The 21,240-nt window shown below is 42.3% G+C and overlaps 1 protein-coding gene across 3 annotated transcripts in view; it reads left to right on the top strand.

The window, feature by feature from the left end:
* The window catches only part of ALKBH3 (alkB homolog 3, alpha-ketoglutaratedependent dioxygenase), a 49,918-nt gene extending 29,501 nt beyond the window's left edge, over nucleotides 1-20,417 (top strand). For all 3 annotated transcript variants that reach the window (XM_027837667.1, XM_027837668.1, XM_027837669.1), the window contains exons 10-11: nucleotides 19,324-19,422; nucleotides 20,044-20,417. In XM_027837667.1, the coding sequence (XP_027693468.1) occupies nucleotides 19,324-19,422; nucleotides 20,044-20,145 (201 nt within the window). In that variant the 3' untranslated portion in view covers nucleotides 20,146-20,417. The remainder of the gene's footprint in view (nucleotides 1-19,323; nucleotides 19,423-20,043) is intronic.
* Nucleotides 20,418-21,240: the final 823 nt, after the last annotated feature.

The following is a 21,240-nucleotide window of genomic DNA, read 5'->3' as shown; positions in this document are numbered from 1 at the left end:
TGGTCTGATGTGCCAGTGATTAACAGGCAGGGTGAAGGCCTCCTTGTGAACATCACGTTTTGCCAAACCCCACCAGGTCATGCTTTGTTGGGAATAACTTGCAATCAGAATGGTGGTGCCTGGTCCTCCAAGGGAAATAAAGTCCTCCAGGGTTCTCTGGTGCACCCGTTGGGAACCACTGTATGTACTAAGCTCTGTCTCCATTGCCTGGCCCAACTTTGTTAGATTTTGTTTGTTTGTTTGTTTTTTTGTTATTTTTTTAGTGAGGCAGTTGGGGTTAAGTGACTTGCCCAGAGTCACACAGCTAGGAAGTATTATGTGTCTGAGGCCGGATTTGAACTCAGGTGCTCCTGACTCCAGGACCGGTGCTCTATCCACTGCGCCACCTAGCTGCCCCAAGCTTTCTTAGATTTTAATGAAATGGTAACAAACCCGTTTAATTCTGGTTTCAGTTTCAAAGGCAAAGGGGCAGGCAAGGAAATTGAATGTTGAGTACATGTGAAGTGAATTAACACATTGATGAATATAGCTATCAAATAACCTTTCCCCAGTGTCTGGGAGCAGCGTCTTTAGACGAAAGTAGATTTGGATTACAACGACGTGAAAAGCCCTCTTGCTTGTTTCTCTTGTTGCTGCAGAGATCAGCACCTTGACAAGGTTATTAGTTTTACAAGTTCCCTGTGATGCCTGCCACAGGTTCAGCCAGGCTGGAAGCATAAGCACCTATCTTGGCACTGCTAACCTTAGAAACAGGCCCCAGAGGAGACTGTTTTCCTCTCATTTCTCCCCCAGGATAGAAAGGAAACGTGTTCTCAAATTGGGCATCTGTTTGGTTTTCTCTGGAAAAATCAGGTCCGTGAACTTAGTTCCTATAGTCTGGGGAAACAGTAAATTCAGATGAGCATGGCCTCTGGAATTCTAAGCTGCTTGTTCTGTGCTTATTCCTCTTTGCTGCTCTGAATAATAGTTTGGGGGAAAGCTCACATGATCACCTTTTCTGTCAGTAGGACATTTGGGGGTTGGGGAGAATCTCCTGCCATTTCTAACTCCTCTTCTGATCTGTCTGACTTGTCTGAGTTGCTGCTTCCTGCCTGCCGGGTGATGTGGGAAGTGAGCCTTCTGCCGTTCAGGGGCCTTGCCGCTCTGCTCAAGGGTAGTGTGGACTTTGGGTCACTTTCAGAGAAAATTACATTCTCGGCTTTAAAAAAAACAGACCCAGTGCCTTTCTCCACAAAGTGAGCATGTGCTCTCTTTTCATTCTGATACTGTGGCAAACCTCTGGAGTTAACAGTCATCTGCAAACGGCTCCATTGTCTTCAGTGCTTTTTCTGTTGGCTTCTCACAGTGCCGGGATGATCTTGTGCAAATGTCAGGCCTTCCCTCCGCGATTCACACAGTAATACATGGGGTCCACATTCTTCCCCATCAGGAGTGCCTCGCCTCTTCCAACATGCCCAGCCTCATCCTTGTCATGGCTCCTGGGCTGGAGTGCCCTTTCTTTCCTTGCGGTCCTCCTTTGTTTGGTTTGGGGTTTTAGAGCAAACTTAGTGACACCTTTAGCATATTCTGAAGATGTGGTTCAAATACATCAATACAGAAACACAATGTCAGAACGGTAGTGTGCTTTGGGTCTCATCTTGTCTAACCCTTCATCATACAGGAAGCTGTTGGGTCTGGGCTTTGCTAGAGGATTGGAGTGACTGCACTAAGGTCACACAACTGGTCAGGGGCAGAGCTGCACCTAAAATCTGGGTTTCCTGATTGCTGCTCCAGTAACTTTTCCACTCATTCCACTGCCTCTTAGTGTGTCTAGAAACCAGCCCCCTCTTCATTTCAGCACTCCAAGGCCATCAAAGGTCTTAAGGCTGTGCCCTGACACATTTGTATCTCCAAATGATTTTGCTGCAGCGTTGAAGCCCAGTTGTAATGATGAGCTGGGTGCTTTCCCTGGCCAGCTTTAATTCTACACTGCAGTACAAGCTGGAGAGGCAATGACAAAAGCCCGTTGGCAGGCTGCTATTTCTCCGTCGGTTACCAGGGAAACAGTGATGGCTGGAGGAGGGGGGGGTGTTGTTAGATAATAGCAGGAAGTTTTGTGATGCACAAGAGATTTGGATGCCAAAAGGCTTGGTTTTTTTCTAGCAAATAACCTCTAGGTAATCTCTGTCCTTGAGCTGAATCATCAAAATGAAGTGCTTTTTTCATCCACCTCAGGGTGACTTGAGCTAATAGTCTCTCCTTTCCCTGGTACCTTTGGAAGGAGCAAGGGGAAATTCTGCTATATGTATCACCAGGGGGTACTCTTGTTCCACCATTTCTCAGGACAGAGGCTTTTAGGGGGTTTTGGTGAATATGTGTGGGCTGCCCTCGTGAGCTATAACATCAGCCTTATGAAAGGAGGGGTCTTACGTGTGTAGAGTGAAAATCATCAAGTATGATTTGAAAATCATATTTTTTTACTGGCTCTATGAGGTATGAGGCTCTATGAGTTTCATTTTAGGTCACCATTGACTGGAGTTAGAGAGATGGGGAGATAGAGAGAGAGAGAGAGATAGATAGATAGATAGATAGATAGAAAGAAAGAAATACATAGAGGTAGGTAGATAAAGCTAGATATAGATGGATAGGTGGAGAAATAGAGATGGATAAAGATTGATATAGATGAATGCATGTAGATAGATAAATAGATAGGATGGATGAATGGAGGATTTATTAATTACTTATTACTATGAGCCTAACATTGTGCTAAGTCCTAAGAATACAAATACTAGCAAAAAAGGCAGCCTTTACTATTGAAGAGCTTGTAGTCTAATGGGCAACCTCTGGGACAGTGCTTGGAGTACCTGACCTCGGTCCTTTAGCTAACAATGGCCACTTTTATTTCAGCATAGCTCTGTCCCCCTCGTGTACACTGTGGGTCTCCTTGCTCTGATGGCTTACTTGTGGATTCCTGCCTCATTTGTTTCATTATTTTGCAAGGACTTGAGAAAGATCATTGAACATGGTGGTCTTGTGTTTCAGGGCCCTCACCACAAGTTGGAAATGTGACCCCTTCCTGTCTGTCCCTGTTGTTGGTCAGTTGACAGCTTTTTGTTCTAAATCATAGACTGACAGAAGAATATCTGAGATGAGAGGTGCCTTTGAGGCCATTTAAGCCTCCTTTTCAATGGAGTGAGAAGGATCCTGAGGTCCAGATAGGTGGAGGGATTTGTCTGAGGTCTCATAGCTAGTCACAGAGTAAGGACTTGTACCTTGGTCTTCTGCCCCAAGTTTGGGGCTCTTTCAACTGTACCCCTCTCCAATTCAGCAAATGTGTTTAAAAGATGATTTTTGTTTTTAAACCAGTGGTTTCCTGATTTACACCATTCCTGCCGCCACCACCGCCACCACCCCCACCATTGAATCCTTTCTTGTAAAATAGAAAAAGTTAAGCAAAAACCACCCTGACTACAGCTGACAGCGTAGACCGTACTCTGCAGCCCTAGTACCCCGCCTCTCCTTAGAGGATTGTGTTTCACCATTTGCTCTCTGGGACTGAGATTGACTGGCTTTCAGTGTTGTGTTTATTTGTGGTATGACCTGTATTGTGTGTAATAGTCTCCTTTGTCAGTAACATTTGCTAAGGGCCTACAAGGGTGCTGTGTTGGAGGGAGATATGGGAAGAAGTAAAATAGGACCGCTGCCTCATGGAGTTTCCATCTTGATAGCGCCATCTAAAATAGGCACAGGGGCAGCTAGGCGGTACAACGGACAGAGGGCTGGGCCTGGAGTCAGGAAGACTCATCTTCCCGAGTTCAAATGTGGCCTCAGACACTTACTGGCTGTGTGATCTTGGGCAAATCACTTCACCCTGTTTGCCTCAGTTTCCTCATCTGTAAAATGAGCTGGAGAAGGAAATGGCAAACCAGTCCAGTATCTTTGCCAAGAAAACCCCGAATGGGGTCATTGAGGTTTGGACACGACCAGAATGACTGAACAACAGCAAAAACAACAAAAAAGGCACAGATGGCTCAATATAAATTTTGCAGATAAATAAATGAAAAAGCATTTAAGTGTTTACTAAGTGGAAGGTACTGTGCTAAGAACTGAGGGAATACAGAGAAGCAAGTAAGGCAGTCCCTGTTCCCAAGGAGCTTACTTCAGTTCACCGAGCATTTATTAGTCACTTATATGGCAGAGATTGTGATAGCTGCTATAGATACAAAGGAAACACAGGGCGTTGAGAGGCTTATCGAGGGGCTTGCATTCTGATAGGAGAACACAACACATTGGGTGGGTGGGGGGGTGGCCAGGGAGTAGTATTTTGGACAGAGGTTGGAGGAAATACTGATGCAGGTTATAGGACTGGTGATTGACATGTCCTTTCCAGAAATGTTGTGTTGATTTAATGATGATTCTCATACACAGGGTTGGAAATGATTGGGAGGGAATGTTGTACACCCTCAGCATGCTGTGGAGATGGCTAGGGAGTAGTGGGGTGGGCCTGGGTTTGAGCAAGATGTATGCTTATCAGTCAGGAATCCACTAAGTCTGGTACCCGGTGAAAACTTGAGATCTGGTTGGAGATCAAAAAGGGATGACATCTGTACCTGCTGTATGGGAAGAAGAGAAGTACTTTCCAAATAGTGCATAGAGATTCTTAAAAGCCATTATGGAAAGACCACGACCCAACAAAGATACTTTAGGGAATTGCCAGCGTGTCGTAAGTGATGGATGCCATCCATGTTGGCCCATCTAGCTGCGGTAAAACAAAATCTGCATTGCCATTTCTTCCCTTGATGTGGCATTAGAGGAGGAAAGGGAGAAGCCTTCTGAGGCCTGAATGAAGTTCAGATCCATTTGAAGAGTTGGGTAGCATTGGTGGGAGTGCTCAGGAGTGAGGGACTAAATTTGGGAGTTCCCATTTCCAGAATTCTCTCTTGGTTTGGAAAGTTTTTCATTCATTAAAGTATAGATAGCTGGGAAAATGGAGCTTTTACTGATTTCTTGCTTTTCATTTATTCTGTATTTGAAATCATCTTTGGCTTCTGGTGGCCTTATTCTCACTCTAGATTTTAGGCCCTGACTGCCACTGTGATTGACTTGTTTTCACAGTTTTCAAAGAGTCTTTGGCTGCTGGCTTTGTTAGGGGAAGTTGGCTGTGTTTGAACCTTTAATCTCAACCACACTTCCTCTTCCAGAGTGATTTGCTCTTCCTCTGTCTGTGCCTTGACTAAGTACAGTTATCACTGTCTTATTTTCGTTTTTCGTTCACATAGCCTTAGATCGCTGCTGAAGTTCTGTGGATTTGCTGTTCTACTTAGTTCAGTGGAATTTTCAGGAGTGATGAGGGAAGTCCTTTACCTGTCTGGAGAGTAGGAAAGCAATTGTCTAGATGACATCCATCTTGAAATTTTTACTAATTTGATGAGTAGGGAGTATTTCATTAACATTCAGGAAGTGTAGTTGCTCCTGACATCAGACTTCAGAACTGGGCCAAGTGTCTGTCATCCTGCACATATTAAGTGAATGGGCTTTTCTGCTGTTCATTCGAACCTCCCATCTTTCTTGGACACCAAATTCTCCCTGCTCCCTCATCACTGTGTCCAACCACGGTGGAAGAAGAGGGACCACGTGGTCACCATGTGTTAGAGCGGTTAGGGGGCTTGAAGTTCATCTCTGCCACCAGAGTAGCTTATGGTTATAGTGCTGTAGTAGTGTAGTATTAAGCACTTAGCATAGTAGGAAGAGTGCTGGATATAATAATAATAATAATGATGATAGCTAGGATTTATATAGTGATTTAATATTTGCAAAGTTCTCTATATAAATTATCTTATTGCATCCTCATAACCCGTGAGGTAGGTGTTATTATTATCCTCATTTTACAGATGAGGAAACTGAGGCTGAGAAAGGTCACAGAGCTAGTGAGTGTCTAAGGTACAATTTGAACTCAGGTCTCGGGTCACGTACTGCAAGGCCTACCCTCTGTTCCCTGGGCCACAGCTGCGGGATTTGAAGTTTGATCTGAGTGTGAATCATAGTTGTGCTTCTCCTCACAATACTTTTCTGAAGCACTTACTGGGTTCAGAGTACTATTCTGAGCCCCGGGAGAGAAAGGAAGTTTACTTAAGGCTTGGTCTCTACCCTCAAGAAACTTAGGCTCTGGGAACTCCCTAGTCATGCGGCCCTAGGCAAGTAATTTCCCCTTCTCTGGGCCTTGCTTTCTTCTTTTGTAAAATGAGGCAGGGCCAGATGATCTCTAAGCTCTTTTCTAGCATCTTCAGGGTGGGGATCACCATTGCTGGTGAGGTGCAGTGCCAACAGTGCCAAACCCATTGTTCCATGAATTCAGGGGTGTCACGTGTCTTTGAGGCTTCCATGTTTCTGACCTTCTGTTTGTGGGATGTTTGAAAAAGTTACTTGGTGCCCCCTGTGTGAGAGCTTTGATTGCAACTGTTACCAAATTTTATACTCATCTTCTTATCACGTAAGTCTGTGCCAAGTGAATGCTAGGGATAAAAAGAGTATTTTCATCTGTGTTTGGACGTGAAACAGTTGTGTTAAGTGTGGTCAAACAACCTTTTTAAGCACATAAGCCTCGGTACTATTAAAGCAATAATCCCCCCCAGCCCCCGCTCACGTTTGTAGGTCTTGTCTCAGATACAGTAACTTCTGTTTTTAAAGGAATGTGTTTTAGACCAATAACAAAAAATTCAGTCATTTGCTGCCTGAGTTGAGTCAGCAGAGTGACTCTATAAAATGATTTTGTGGGCTGCCATGTTTATTTTCTCTCCATAATTTCCGGAACAAATCAGAAGATGCTTTTTTTTTTTTTTCGGTGTCAGCACTGCAGACAAAAGGTCCAGCTGTGATTTTTCTGCTGCTTGCATCAACACCAGTAAGAACGGCTCTGCAGTCCAAATGTAGCTGAAGGTTCGTTGATCCATGAGGCCAACAGGAGCCCAGCTGGAGGCAGTGAGGCTGGCCAGTAGCATGTTTTGATCAGCGAAGTAAGCTAAAGAGAGATGAAATCTAAAGAAGGAGCAGTGTTTATGTAACTGTTTGGGCGCAGAGCAATGGCCTGGCACACACTTTCAAGTGTTATTCTCTACAGTTTTCCTTAGGGTAGCTAGGTGGTGTGGTAGATGAGTGCTGGGCCTGGAGTCTGAAGAACCTGAGTTCGAATCTGGCCTCAGACACTTACTAGCTGTGTGACTGTCGGCAAGTCACTTACCCCCGTTTGCCTCAGTTTCCTCATCTGTAAAATGGACTGGATAGGGAAATGGCAAAACCCCCAATGAGGTCACAAAGAGTCAGACACGACCGAAACGACTCAACAACGACAATGACGATTGTGACAGTTTTCCTTAGCCCCTCCCACACTTACTCAATCCAACTCTACCTCATAATTGACCCACGGCCAAGAAGGCTAGGTGAATATGGTCACATCTCAGACTGATGCCAGCTATTTTTCTATTTCCATTCATTGTTAAGCTTCTAGAGTAAGAGGTCTATATCTGTAGTATGTTCTTTACTTAGAATCTCTTTATTTCCTCAATACCTATTCATTCCATGACCCCCTGCAGCCTGGCTTCTATCCCCACAGCTACAGAAGCTCTACTGTAGAGATCAGCAAGGAGTACCGAATGCACAAATCCAGGGACCTTTTCTCAGTACGTGAAATACTCTCAGCATCCTCCTTGACTCTGGTCTTCTAGTTGATCAGCTTCATCAACTCCCATAGCCTCTGGTTTTCCTCTCTCTCTTTTATCCACAGGTAGGATCACATTTTATATTTTACCGCTCATTATTCTGCTTATTGAACTCTAAAATTCCTCTCTTCTAACTTCCTTTTCCTTGCTTCTCCTAAACTTACTCATCCTTCTGCAATTTCCGGTCTCTCAACCTCTCCTTATTCTTCCAGGCCATCACCTCCGGGAAGGATGACTGCTCTTTCCTCCCTTCACAGTGTTGACTGTGTGACAACCAGTTCAACTCTGTACTGTTCTCCACGTTTGATTCCCTTTATCTACTTCTTGCATCCGTACGCTTTCCTTGACAAATCCAGGCCTTGAGTTCTGCTCCTTCCTGCATGATGCTGCTGAGGAAAGCCTCACAATATGTTGACTTTGGTCCATTGCAGAGTTGTTGTCTGATTTCCACTGGGTCCTCACTGCTGTACAGCCATCCTTTTATTCTTCCCTGATTGACTTTCTGTCACTTCCCATGGACTTTCCCAAACTTTTCTCCTCAAACTCCTATACCTGTGTCAGCAGATGAACTTGCCTTAAGAAAATGAGTGCTGATAGAGATAAATATACAGCCATATAAAAATAGTTTGAAAAAGCAGCGTCACTAGCACGTGAGTGGTTAGAAAAAGATCTGGGGGTTTTCATTAACTGTGAGTTCAGTATTGATAGTGATACAGCAGCCAAAAAAGCTAATGGAATCTGAGACTACATTAAAAGAGACAACACTAGGGGCAGCCAGGTGGTGCAGTGGATAGAGCTCCAGCTTTGGAGTCAGGAAGACCTGAGTTCGAATCCGGCCTCAGACACTTGACACTTACTAGCTGTGTGACCCTGGGCAAGTCACTTAACCCCAATTGCCTCGCCAAAAAGAAAAATATAAAAAATAAAGGAGACAACACTCCTAGGAATATGGAGGCAGTAGTCTTTATGTTCTTTGCCATATTCAGATCCTGCTTTGAGCATTGTGTTCAGTTTGGACATTCCATTTTAGTAAGAACGTAGATGAATGGGAGAACATTAGCAGGGCAACCAGAAGGAATGGGCCTCAAGTTCATGCCATATGAGAACTGAAAGCATTTTGGAGGGTTTATCCTGGAAAAGAGGCAATTAAAGTTATCCAGAAGTGGAATGAGCTGCCTTGAGAGCTGTTAGAATCCTCCTTACTGGAAGTCTCCAAGAAGAAATTGGCCAACTTCTTCTCATGTATGTTGTGATTGAGAGTCTTTCTGGGGAGTAGTTTGGACGAGATGGCCATTGAGATATCCCTACGCATTCTGAAATTCTATAATTTTGTAATGGAATGTCACTCCACCATGATAAATTTTGTGTTCAAGGAATTTTAAAAATGGGAAGACTTAGATGAAGTAATTGCAACATGAACAATATCAAAGCCCAAAGACCAATATACTGGTCGTTTCCAGTTGTAGAGCTAGACCATAATAATGAAGACAAATTCATGTTATTTATACAGTAAAGGTCACAGCAGAACAGGAAAAAGTATGATGTGGGTACTCATATGGTAATGTAAGTATTTCAGGAAAGGCTTGAGAAATAATAGGAGTTTCAGATATATGTTAAGTTAATTACAGGCTCTTAGTATTTTGTTTCAGCTGTGCTTGTTTTTTTTTTTTCTTATGTAGAAATAAAGTGAAAAATAATAATTCATTGAGTTAATCTCCACTTTAAAAACCTTCAGCAACCAGAGTATCAGAGGTAGAAAGGCTTTAGAAAGCATATAGCCCAACTCTTTCATTTTATAGATGATGAAAAAAGGCTCAATGTAGTGTTATTTTGCACTTGACTAATAATATAAGTTAGTATAAGAAATATTTTCTTGCTTACCAATCTTACCTCCCCATCTAGTGCTTACCATAACAGTGCCTCATACCAAATAGATGTTTAATGAATATTAGTTTGATTAAACTAGAAAGTGAGCTCCTTGAAATCATGGATTATGATTTATATTGCTTTATCCCCCTCCAGTGCCCAGCACAGTGCCAAACATAGAGGATCCATTTGAAAAAGTTTGCTTATTGATCTACAAATGGCACATGTTATTAGACCCCCTCCTTTCCTGCCACACACACGCATAACAGCAACACAGTTGGAGGGGGGTCAGAAACTCCGGACAGAAACTTTGATTCAATGAGATACAGCATTGAAATTCATCTTGGTTGTCCATTCCACAGTGCAGTGAAACAACCAAGATGCCCCAGGCTGCCTGGCCACTGTTCCACTCATAAGCCACCTTTGGACAAGTAGCATCATCCTTGTCACTGACATCTGCCCATTAAAAATCAACTAAAAATACGTAGAAATGGGGGCAGAGTAAAATAAACTTATTTTAGCTCCATTCCCTGACCTCGTTAAATTGGATAGTTGATTTTTTCTCTTATTAGAGACCTGGAGCTTGTTGTTCATAACTCTGGACAGATGCTCTAGGAGGGATTATAGGTTTCTAGTGCACAGACACTTGTGGGATTTTTGTAAAATAAAACCATGAAAAGGTATGCTTACAATCTTAAAAGTGTTTTTTCTTAGACTTTCCTTTCTTAGAAGGCAGTAATGTACTTAGAAAATATATAAACATTAATAAAGCTCCTACAACGTGAGTTACCTCTCAAGTGAAGATGGAAAAGATCCTGCCTTCTGGGGTGACACACACAACCTGAGGGTGTCCTTAAAGTCTTAGAGCAGTTTTAAACTATTAAAGCTTTGGGGATTTTTGGGATACCCTGTTTACACATGCTTAAAGAAAAAAAAAAACAACCAAACATACTTTTTTTGGGAAGGCCTCTAGGATAAACTGGAGTCTGTGGCTTTCTCTCTGTAAGATGGAATTCAGAACTATTAAACTTGAAGAAACCTTCTTCCCCTGTTATTTCAAGAAGAAGTAGAATTATACATCCAAATGGAACATAATTGCTCCCTGAGGAGCAGAGAGCTTGATCAACTTTTTATTCTTTTAGATTCCTAGCAGAATTTTAGATCATTGAACATATAAAAGAGTGAGTGGTGATGATAGCGAGTCGGCTGGACTCTGTCATGACAAGGGCCTGCTAGGCCAACCCGAACTGGTTAAATGGTAGATAAGGCAAACGTTGTAGCTGCAGCTTCCCCAGGTTGTAGCGCAGCACTCGGCAGTCTTTTATGCTATTCTTGTGGATGAGATGCAGGATGGTAGGATATAGATGGTAGTATAGTTAGTTGGATTTGAAACTGCTTGAATGGCCATACCCAAAGAGACTAGTCATTAAGGATTCAGTTTCTGCTTGGGAGGGAGGTCTTGGGTGAAGTTGTTCCCCAAAGATGTATGCTACCTTAACATTTTTATGAGTAAATTGGGTCAACCAATCACAACTTTGCAAAGCAAATTTTGCAGGTGACTTAAAGCTTGGAGAGAGACCTTCTGTGTTGAATGACAGAATCAGGATTAAAAACAGTATCAAAAGGCTAGAATGGTTGTTGCTGAATTGTCTTCAGTTATGTCTGACTCTTTGTGACTCAATTTGGGGTTTTCTTGGCAAAGATACTGAAGTGCTTTGCCATTTCCTTCTCCAGCTTATTTTATAGATTGAGGAAACAGAGGCAAGGAGGGTTAAGTGATTTGCCCAGGGTCACACAGCTAGTAAGTGTCTGAGGCCAACTTCGAACTTAGGAAGATGAGTCTTCCTAACTCCAGGCCTGGCACTCCATCCCCTGTGCCACCTAGCTGTCCCCTGGCAGAATGGTGGGTTGAATCTAATGAGATGAAATTTATTGGGAATAAATGTAAAGTCTTTAACTTAAGCTAAAAAAAACTGTGCTTCACAAATGTAGAATTAAAGAGGTGGTGCTAAACTGCAGTTCATATGAAAAAGATTGACGGGTCTTAGTGGGCAACAAGAGTCAACCATATGAAACTGAAAAAGCTGAGATGACCTCAGATACTCGGACCATATCTGAAACGGTGTGTTTAGTTCAGCCATCCTTCAGAAGGGATGATGAGCTGGAGAGAAGAATCTCTGTAGAGAACAAGCAAACTGGGCGTTAAAATCACTCCGTGTGAGGATCACTTAAAGGGACTAGAACTTTCTACCCCAGAGAAGACAATACATAGGGGAAGACAGGAGAGTCGTTTTCAAACGTTGTCCTGCGCCTCGGGAGACAGAAGGTGGAGGTCACAAAGAGGCATCGGCTGGCTCAGTGTAAGGAACCACTTCCAAAAACTGAAGGTTTCCATGGGGGTTAGTCACTCTAGGGGCGTTTGGACAAAGGCTGTGTGGCCTCCTGCCGGGGGCGTCGTTGAGGGGCTTTCCACGTAGCTACTGATTGGACTAGGTCAGGGGTGGGGAGCCACACGTGGCCTTGAGGCTGCAGCTTTCCCACCCCTGGACTGAATGCCTCCTGAGGACCCCTGCAGCTCTGAGATTCTTCAATTCTTTCTTCTATGTCTTTATCTGTCTTTCTCTGGAGTTGGGAAGATTTCAAGGTTCCATGCACAGTGCTATAGGTACTGAGAAGCGCCGTGTGGAGCTTTCGTTTTGAACTCTGAAGCCCACTTTGAGGCTTGGAGCAGACATGGAAAATTTCATTCTCAGCCGTAGTTGTTTTTTTTTATTTTTCTGGCCGTATTTAAGCAAGTTAAATAAATAAACGAGAAGACTGTTTTTTTCCACTTACCCTTGCTTAATGACTGTGAATGCAGGTCTGTAAACAGTCAGAACCAAGGTTTCCACTGTTGCTTGTCCATTTATCAGCATGGATCTTTGTGCACTCTGGCACCGGCTCTTCTGTATCTTTAATTGGTGCTTTCGTCAGTGGAAAGAGGCTGTCCGCCATCTTGTCTGAGTCAGGCCACATAGTTTATAGCCTCATTAAACTTGGACCAGAGGATGAAGCATTTGTGAGTACTCTAGTTGTGATTTGTTGTGTGACCTTGTGTACATTAGAGAGACATGCATTCTTACCGTCTGTTTCTTCCTGTTATTCCCTTAACTTCTCCTCTAAGAATCTGGATGCTGTACTACTTGGTGTATATATATATTTAGTAATGATATTACTTCGTTGTCTGTGGTGCCTTTTAGCAGGATGTAGTTTCCTTCCTTATATCTTTTAATTAGATCTATTTTTGCTTTTGCTTTGTCTGAGATCAGGATTGCTACCCCTGCTTTTTTTAACTTCAACTGAAGCATAATATATTCTACTCCAGCCTTTTACCTTTACTCTGTGTGTATCCTTCTGTTTCAAATGTGTTTCTTGTAAACAACATATTGTAGGATTATGGTTTTTAATCCATTATGTTATCTGCTTCCCTTTTATGGGAGAGTTCATCTCATTCACATTCACAGTTCTGATTACTATGTGTGTCTTTCTCTTCATCCTATTTTCTCCCTCATTTATGCTTTTATTTCTCCTGTCTCCCTTTCCCTCCTCACTAGAGTTTTGCTTTTGACCACTGCCTCCCTCAATCTTCCCTCCCTTCTATCAACCCCCTCCCTTTTCTTTCCCTTTTCCCTTACTATTTCTTCCCTCCTTTCTAATCACCCCCTTCCTTTTCTTTCCCCTTTCCCCTCCTACTGCCCAGAGGTCAAGTTAGATTTCTATACCTAACTTAATATGTTATTCCTTCTTGAGCCAAATCCGATGAGGGTGAGGTTCCACTGCTTACTCTGCCATCTTGGCTCCTGGAAACTGCTGTGTGCGACATGCATTTTTTAACCAGGAAATTATGAGAAATATATAGAAAGGCATATAAAAAGAGCACTGAACTAGAATTAAGTGCTGGTCTTCCCTTTTACCACTCGCTTGTTGAATGACCCTGGCTTAGTCATTTCTACCCTCTGGGCCTCAGTTTCCTCCCTCTTTGAAATGAGAGAACTGGACTAGATAACCTTCTAGTCCTAACATTCTATGATTCTAAGTAGGAATAAGCAATATAGTAATTCTGTGTAGCTCACCAACTTTACCATGTCTTTTTTACCTCTCTCATAACTCTAGGCCTTTGGTCATTAGAATAGGTTTCGCAAGAATACACTTATTTTTGTCTGCTGTATTTGCTACATTGAGCCAGAAGTGTCTAAAACTAATAGGACCCATTCATCCCGCCAGACTTATAAACAATGGTGAGCATTAAAAAAAATCAGGAGAGAACAAGGTCAGGTACAATTCATGGGTATGACTGGGGGGAAATTCTTCACCAAACAAGGGATAAAAGTATTTTTAAAGGTAAAATATTTTCAGTAACTTGAAGTTGAAAAGCTTTAGCATTATTAATAAAATCAATTACAGCTAGGATAAGAAGGGAAAGCATTGATTGGGGTGGGGGGGAATCTTTGCATGAAGTATCTCTGAACAGGGTCTGTTATGCAGGATGTCACAGTGTCTTAAAATTGGAGAGCTGGCATTTCAGTTGGTCATTTAGACCAACCCCTAAGTGATAGGAATCCCCTTTATAGGATACATGACAAGTGGTCATTCTCAGCCACTGCTTGAAGAGCTCCAGGATAGGGCACCCTACCACCTCTTAGGCAGCCAGTTTCACTTTTGGGCAGCTTTTGTTGTTAGGAAGTGACATTAAACCTCAACTGGCTTCTTTTTAGCTTCTGTCCATTGCTCCACGTTAGGTCCTGTGGGGCCAAATAAATAAAGTTGTCCCTTTTCCACCTGACAGTCTTCTAAACACTTGAACAACTTCCTTGTATCTCACGCAAGTCTTTTCTAGCCTAAATATCCTCAGTTCTTCATGCATTAAGTACTCCATGCCTTTCACCGACCTTGTTGTTCTCCTCTGAGCACTCTATGACTTATCAGTGTCTGTTAAACTGTGAGGCCCAAAACTGAACATAGTGCTCCAGAAGAGGTCTGACCTGGGCAGAGGACTCTGGAAATATTGCCTCCTTGTCCTGGATTTTTCCTTATCTCTGTATTCTTGATGTAGCCCAAGATCTCTTTATCTTGTTTTGACTGCTACATCACACTGCTGATTTTTATTCAGCTTGCATTCCACCAAAACCCCCAGATCTTTTCAGAACAGCTACTGTCTGTCCCTATCTCCCCCTTCTTGGCAAGTTGATTTTTGCTGCCAAGATAGACGACTTTACCTTGAGCCCTGTTGAATTTCATCTTATTAGATTCAGCCCCATCCTCCAGCCTGTCGAAATCCTTTTGGATCATGATTGTCATCCCTTGTGTCTGCTGTCTCTCCCAGCTTTGGGGCCTTTGCAGATTTGAGGAGCATGCTATCTTTGTCCCTATTCAAGTCGTTGGTAAATATGTGAACCAGCCCAGGGCCAAGCATAGAGACCTCCTGCTGTGTTAACTGTGACCCATGAGCCCAGCCATTCAGCTAGGTCTGAATCCATCTAGTTGTGTTGTTATCCAGTCCACATGACATTGTGTATCAAAAGTTTTACAGAAATTTAAGTAAACTGTATCCACAGCATTCCCTTCCATTGGTTTAGTTATCTTGTCAGAAAAGGAAATGAGCTTAGTATGGCATGATCTGTTCTTGATGAAGCCAGACTGGCTCTTTGTCATCCCTGCTCCCCATTTTAGATGTTCAGCAACCGTCTCTTGAATGATACCTTCTTAGAAATTTCCAGGGAATTGAAAATCAAACTCACTAATTTTTTTAGAATTTTTATTTTAGAATTTTTTAGAAAAAAAATCTATGGTTCATAGACTATTCTCTTCCCTAGTTTGAAACTGAAGACATTTGCTATTCTCCAACTTTGTCTTCCTCTCATTTTCCCACAGTCTTTCAGGTATTGATGGCAATGACTCAGCAGTCACATCTTCTACTTCTTTTAGGATCTGAGGCTTTAGTTCATCTGGGCTGGGTAGCTTTAATTCTTCAGGAGCAACTAGGTGTTTTCTTCCTGTACTGTGTCCTGAGTTATCTCGGGCATCAGCTGTCTGCCTTAGTAAGGGACAGGGAAAAGCTGGGACTTGTGATTTCATTAACATAGGAAGCTCCCAGATGAGAAACTGCCCCCACCACGCTAGTTGCTATCTTCTTTGCTAATTACAGTCACAGAGTTGCCTAGACCTCTCTCCACTACGTCAATCTGCGTCTCATGTAGGGAGTTAACACAAATAAGTAAGACCAAGAGCCATGTCCAAATGATTAGGTTGTCAAAGGCTGTGAATAAACAATCCTTAAAGGAAGGATTATAAACTGTCAACAACCATGTGAAAGATTGTCTCAACTCATTAATAATAAGAATACGAATCAAAACAACTTTGAGGTTTTGCTTCACAACCAGCAAATTGATGAAGATAACAAAAGATAGAAATAATAAGTGTTGTAAGGGCTGAAGAGAGGTAGATATACCAATCTATGGTTGATGGAGTTGTGAAAACAGTTTTGGAAAGCATTTTGGAATTATGGTCAAAAATAAGTAAATGAATGAATGAGGTACTAAAATGTCCATCAGAGATTCTGTTCCTAGACATATGCCTCAAGAAGGTCAGGTCAGAATTCCAGAAGACTCATGATAGAATATGCTATCCACATCCAGAGAAAGAACTATGGTGTCTGAATGCAGATGGAAGCATATTATTTTCACCTTTTTTTAAAAAAAAAATTCTTTCTCATGGTATTTCCCTTTTATTCTGATTCTTCTTTAACAACATGACTAATGTAGAAATGTGTTTAATATGATTGTACATGTATAACCTATGTCAGATCAGGGTGAAAAAAATTTGGAATTCAGAATCTCATGAAAGTGAATGTTGAAAAAAAAAATAAGAGTTAGAAAAAAAAGGTGAAGTCAACAAGCATTTTATTACTTTGTGTTGGGTAGCTGAAATCTAGAGAATTAATCATGGCTGGTCTGGACCCTTCCATGGAGGTTCCAAAAAGAACTCTCCAATAGGAGAAGAGGATCACAGTAATGGAGAGAGAGGGCAGATGAAGCGTTAGTGGCAGTGTGGGAATGAAGCATAGTTGGTTTGAGCCCTTCCTCAAAATGGAGATTCCTGGAGGAACTTGCCAATGGGAGAGGGGCTGAAGGACAGAGGGAGGGGGCAGATGGAGCTTGGTGGCAAAGTGTGGACGGTGAATATGGGAATAAAAGGTCTCATGCACAAAAATATTCATAAGCATCACTTTAAAAAATATTTTTTTTATTTTATTAAATATTTCCCAATTACATTTTAAAATTTTTTACCATTGTTTTTAAAAAATTTGAGTTCCCAATTCTCTCCCTCCCTCCTGCCCCCTCCTCTACCCCTTGAGAAGGCAAGCAATAGGATATTGATTGTACTTGTGAAGTCAAAGCACCACTTTTTGTGGTAGCAAGAAGCTACAAAACAGTTTCTTCTCTTCCCCCCCCCCCCCCGCCAGCTGTTGGGGCTTGGCTAAGCAAATTGGGGTAGGTGAAAGGAAGGAAACATTCCTCTGCACTGTGAGATACAGTGACCCTGAAGAATTCAGAGAAGCTGAGCAGAAAGAAAAACTGAATGTGCCCTGCAAGGTGATTACGAATGACCCAGATGGGAGACCTCGGGTGTGAAGTACTCTGTGCACTCTGGGGTTCAGCCAGGGTGTTGCTGAAATTATGTTTTTCCTTTTTAAATTCTTTGTTACTTGGGGATGGCTTGCTAGCTAGAGGAAAGGACATTTGGAAATGTAGCTGATGTAAAAACAAGATAGCGACAAAAAAATTTAAAGCACCCTTGTGAAAAGCCATCAGTAGAAACAGAACTGATGAAGCGACTGCTTCTTTGTCTGCTGCTTTTTCCCCTTTACGTGTGAAATTCTCCTTGGCTTTTAAAATCTCTCCTTGTTTTATCCACAAGCATTCACAGTTCTCCTCCTTCCTTCTTCTACCATATGCCCCAAAGAAACAAATAACAAAAAAAAAAAAAGAAAGAGAAAGAAAAATTCATCCATCACCTGAAAATTAGTCAGTTGTTTTGGAAAAACATTTACTTCCTCTACTATTTTCCATGCTCCAGTTCCAGTTTCTGAGCTTGATTTACTGATTACCTGCTTTTTGCACACACTCTCCCCATTCCTGTTTATTCAGTCTACTTGTTTACCAGCATTACCATCCTCTGACTTCCAGCTGTCGTGAACCCAGCTCTAACAACTCTGTTGCCTAAATCAGGCAGCCTTGGATTCCCTTAATCTCATAGATGACGCACTCAGTTTCTGCTCTCTTTTTCCCCATAAAACATAAATCTTGTGTGTCTGACAATTTTCTTTGCTTGGAGCAACCTCGTGCTGGGGAATAATCAGAGCTAGGACCAGGCTGCCATAGGGCAGGGTAACCTTCCCACTGCCTTCTGGATGGTAAGTAGGTCACAAAGGGATGTTTGGGGTCTAGTTGATCCCTGTCAGAGGTGAGAGGCATGCATCATTAGGAGTCAATCAATAAATGAAAAAAGAACTTCGGTCATCTGTTTCACTTCTGCCTGTGTGATTTGTGGCTGTGCCTTCCAGAGCCGCTCCTAAGAGGGTTAGGGGCCTGAAACTTGGGCTGTTTATCCAAGTGCATTATTGTTTGGGTTTTGCTTTTTCTGGGAGAAAGAATTATAAACAGTGAAGTTCTCCAAAGCAAACCCACAATAATAAATCTAAACATAACCACACTCTAAAAACTAAGCCCAAATAACGAATAAATGTGAGGTCTTTGCATCAGAAGGGAAATGGACTCTGAAGCAGGCCTACAAGGTAACTCCTTATGCTCACAGCAGAGAGGCTGATGGTCCAGGGACCTCCTGGCTCAACTGTTGACCTCCCCCAAAGCCCTCGGGACAAATAAAGTTGCTTAATTCACCACTTCTTTAGTTTCTGCTTCTGTGAAAGAGAAATAACACCACCTGCCTCTCACCGTGCTGTGTTGTGAAGGCTTTTAAAAATGACGTACATAAACCTCCTTTGAGATCCTTGGGAGAAAGGTAGTGTTAATACAAAATATTTTCATTCTGGACTTCCAGGAGTTAGTGGTAGATTTCCAAGAGCTAAAACAGCTGGTGTCACCTGGCAATATCATACTTTTGGCTGTAAGGCTGCACCCAGCTTTTCAGAGAGTCAGCAAGTAGAAGAAGAAGGATCCTTTGGGACGTGGACCAGGAAAGGAGTTCTCACTGGTTAAATAACTTGAAGAACTAGTTGTTGAATTTCTTTGTTGCCTGTTAAAAGATGAAATGTGACCTACTGGTGTTCCACTGAACGCTTCATTTTCCTGATTTTGCTCTAATGCCAAATGCTAAGAAATGATGACTCTTCTGTAGGGCTTTAAGATTGACAAAGCACTCGTCTCACAACAACCTGTGGAGGTCTCACAGGGAGGCTCAGAGAGTTGTCACTTACCCAAGGTTACACAGCCAGGAAGTGGTAGAGCCAGGACTGAAATCCAAACTTGGCTTTCTGACTCTTGTACCATAATTGAGCATGGTTGCTTGTAGAGAGTTCCTGGATCATTGGAATTTGGTTTCTTCATAGGCCAAAATGGGCGCTACTATAAAACTGGCTACCGTAAGTGATATCTGATAGGGTGGATGATAGATGGAATTTTCATTTGGCTTGCCATCTGTTATCAGTTCTAATTATTCTCGTTATGCATGCATATAACTTGGTTCACTTAATGCTATTTCTCAGGAAGAGAATGGGGACTATACATATGTGGAAAAAGTAAAGATACCCTTAGATCATGGCGCCTTGTTGATGATGGAGGGAGCGACACAAGCTGATTGGCAGGTAAGAACAGAGAAGCAGTGTGAATAGCATCTCTTGTACAGTTTCCCAGATGTAGCCTAGGACTGTGAGTTTAGGAAATGCCATGATTTCATGATGATTGAGACATTAAATTAATGTCACATCAAGCTTGATAATGCTTATTGATTGATGATTGCCAGTAAGTTTGATATTATATATGAGGCTTTAGTCAAAAAGTATTTCAGGCCAAGTTCTCTTTAAAGTGTTAAAGGGCTAGGAAATGATGGATCAGTTACCACTTAAGGGATAAGTGTCTCATGCTGCCCTTTGATTTACGTTGAAAGACTTGCCATTTAGGATCCTTCGTGTGGGACTGGGGAGAATGGCAAGAGGTTGAGATGAAGAATAATGCTTGGGGAAGGTGAAGCTATTTCAGTGCTAGAATGTTCTCACTTTGTGGTAGGGGGATGTTAGAAGGTGGGGAGAGAATTTTTATACAGGAGTTCATTATCCGTGTTAGTTTGAAACCTTTGTCATATCCACTTTAGGGAGGTTAGAATAGCATTGTTCCTCTTTTCTTAAAATTGCCTTTAATGCAGATTATAACTAACTGTAGTTGTTTATAAAGTATAGTTGTTAAATAACTTGTCTGTTTCTCTGCAGCACCGGGTGCCCAAGGAATACCATTCTAAGGAAGCAAGAGTGAACCTGACCTTTCGAACTGTTTTCTCTGAGCCCAGTGGGATGGATTCAACAGTGACCTAAGAGCCTTCTGAGAGAAGCTGCCTTTGGAATGAGTCCACCTTTTGATATCAAGTATTCCAAGGTGGATGTGGGCATGGACATTCAGGTCTCCTAGCAATACAGCTCCACAGGAGATGGGAGTCTAATTGGTACCTTAGCAGAGGGTTCTGTGAAATGGCAGCAAGCAGTTCATGTTTGAAATATGTTTCTTGTGGGAATAGTAATCTCTAAACAGGTCTCAGACTTGTGGATTTGCTGTGTTCAAATTAAAATCTATTATGGTTGTACTCACAGATGATTTCTTCCATTGGCTTTTCTTTTTCTTTCATTTGTATACAGGGACTATGAATGGATGGATTTGTGTCCCCAGGGGAAAATAGCATGTTCCTCTCCCTGTGACTTGAGAGAAGGTGAGATGTAAATGTGTCACCATCTTTGGATTTCCGTCTGGTCAGACAGCTGCTGAAATCCAAACAGAGGTGTTTTTCCTGGGCTGCTTTGAAACTTGCCTTGACTTCTTGACTTCTGTGCTATTGTCATGGAAGGCTGTATATTCAGAGTACACTTTGAATGACACTGAGTCATCCAGCCTCTCCGGGCTCTACCGTAGCTAGTCCCTCAAACCCGAGAACCTCAGGCAGCTGATCCAGTTGGCCCAGCTACCTTTGGGCAGTCAGCAGTACATGTTTAACCTCATGAAGAGAAGAATCATTTAGTGATGTAAGGAGAAGTAATAGGTTGAAATTTAGGCAAAATAGCAGAGCAGATATCCGGGTAGTGACATCTGTTCCTCACAGATTAGCCTCCCCTGGAGAATTGCTGCAGTCATTTAAAGCCAAGGCAAATAGAACCCTAGTGAATAAATATCATGTTGGAAGCTGTCCTTCCTGGGGGCTGTTGGGAATGGACTAGATTATCTAAGGATTCTTTCCTCAAATTTCAGCAACCCTGTGACTAAGCTTTTGAGTCCATTACATCACTGAGGTTCCCAAAACAGCTTAGGGTTGCTGCCTCTTAGTGCATCATAAACATGTGCTTTTGTGAACTCTTGGTCAGGAGAGGCATGCAAGCATAGTTCCAAACCATGACTGGGAAATCTTTTAAGAAAAAGGAAAT

The sequence above is a fragment of the Vombatus ursinus genome, unplaced genomic scaffold (genome assembly GCF_900497805.2).
Source record: "Vombatus ursinus unplaced genomic scaffold, bare-nosed wombat genome assembly UNPS02014822.1, whole genome shotgun sequence".
Taxonomy (NCBI): Eukaryota; Metazoa; Chordata; class Mammalia; order Diprotodontia; family Vombatidae; genus Vombatus; species Vombatus ursinus.
Note: the sequence above shows the minus strand (reverse complement) of the source record. Positions and strands in the feature narration are given on the sequence as shown.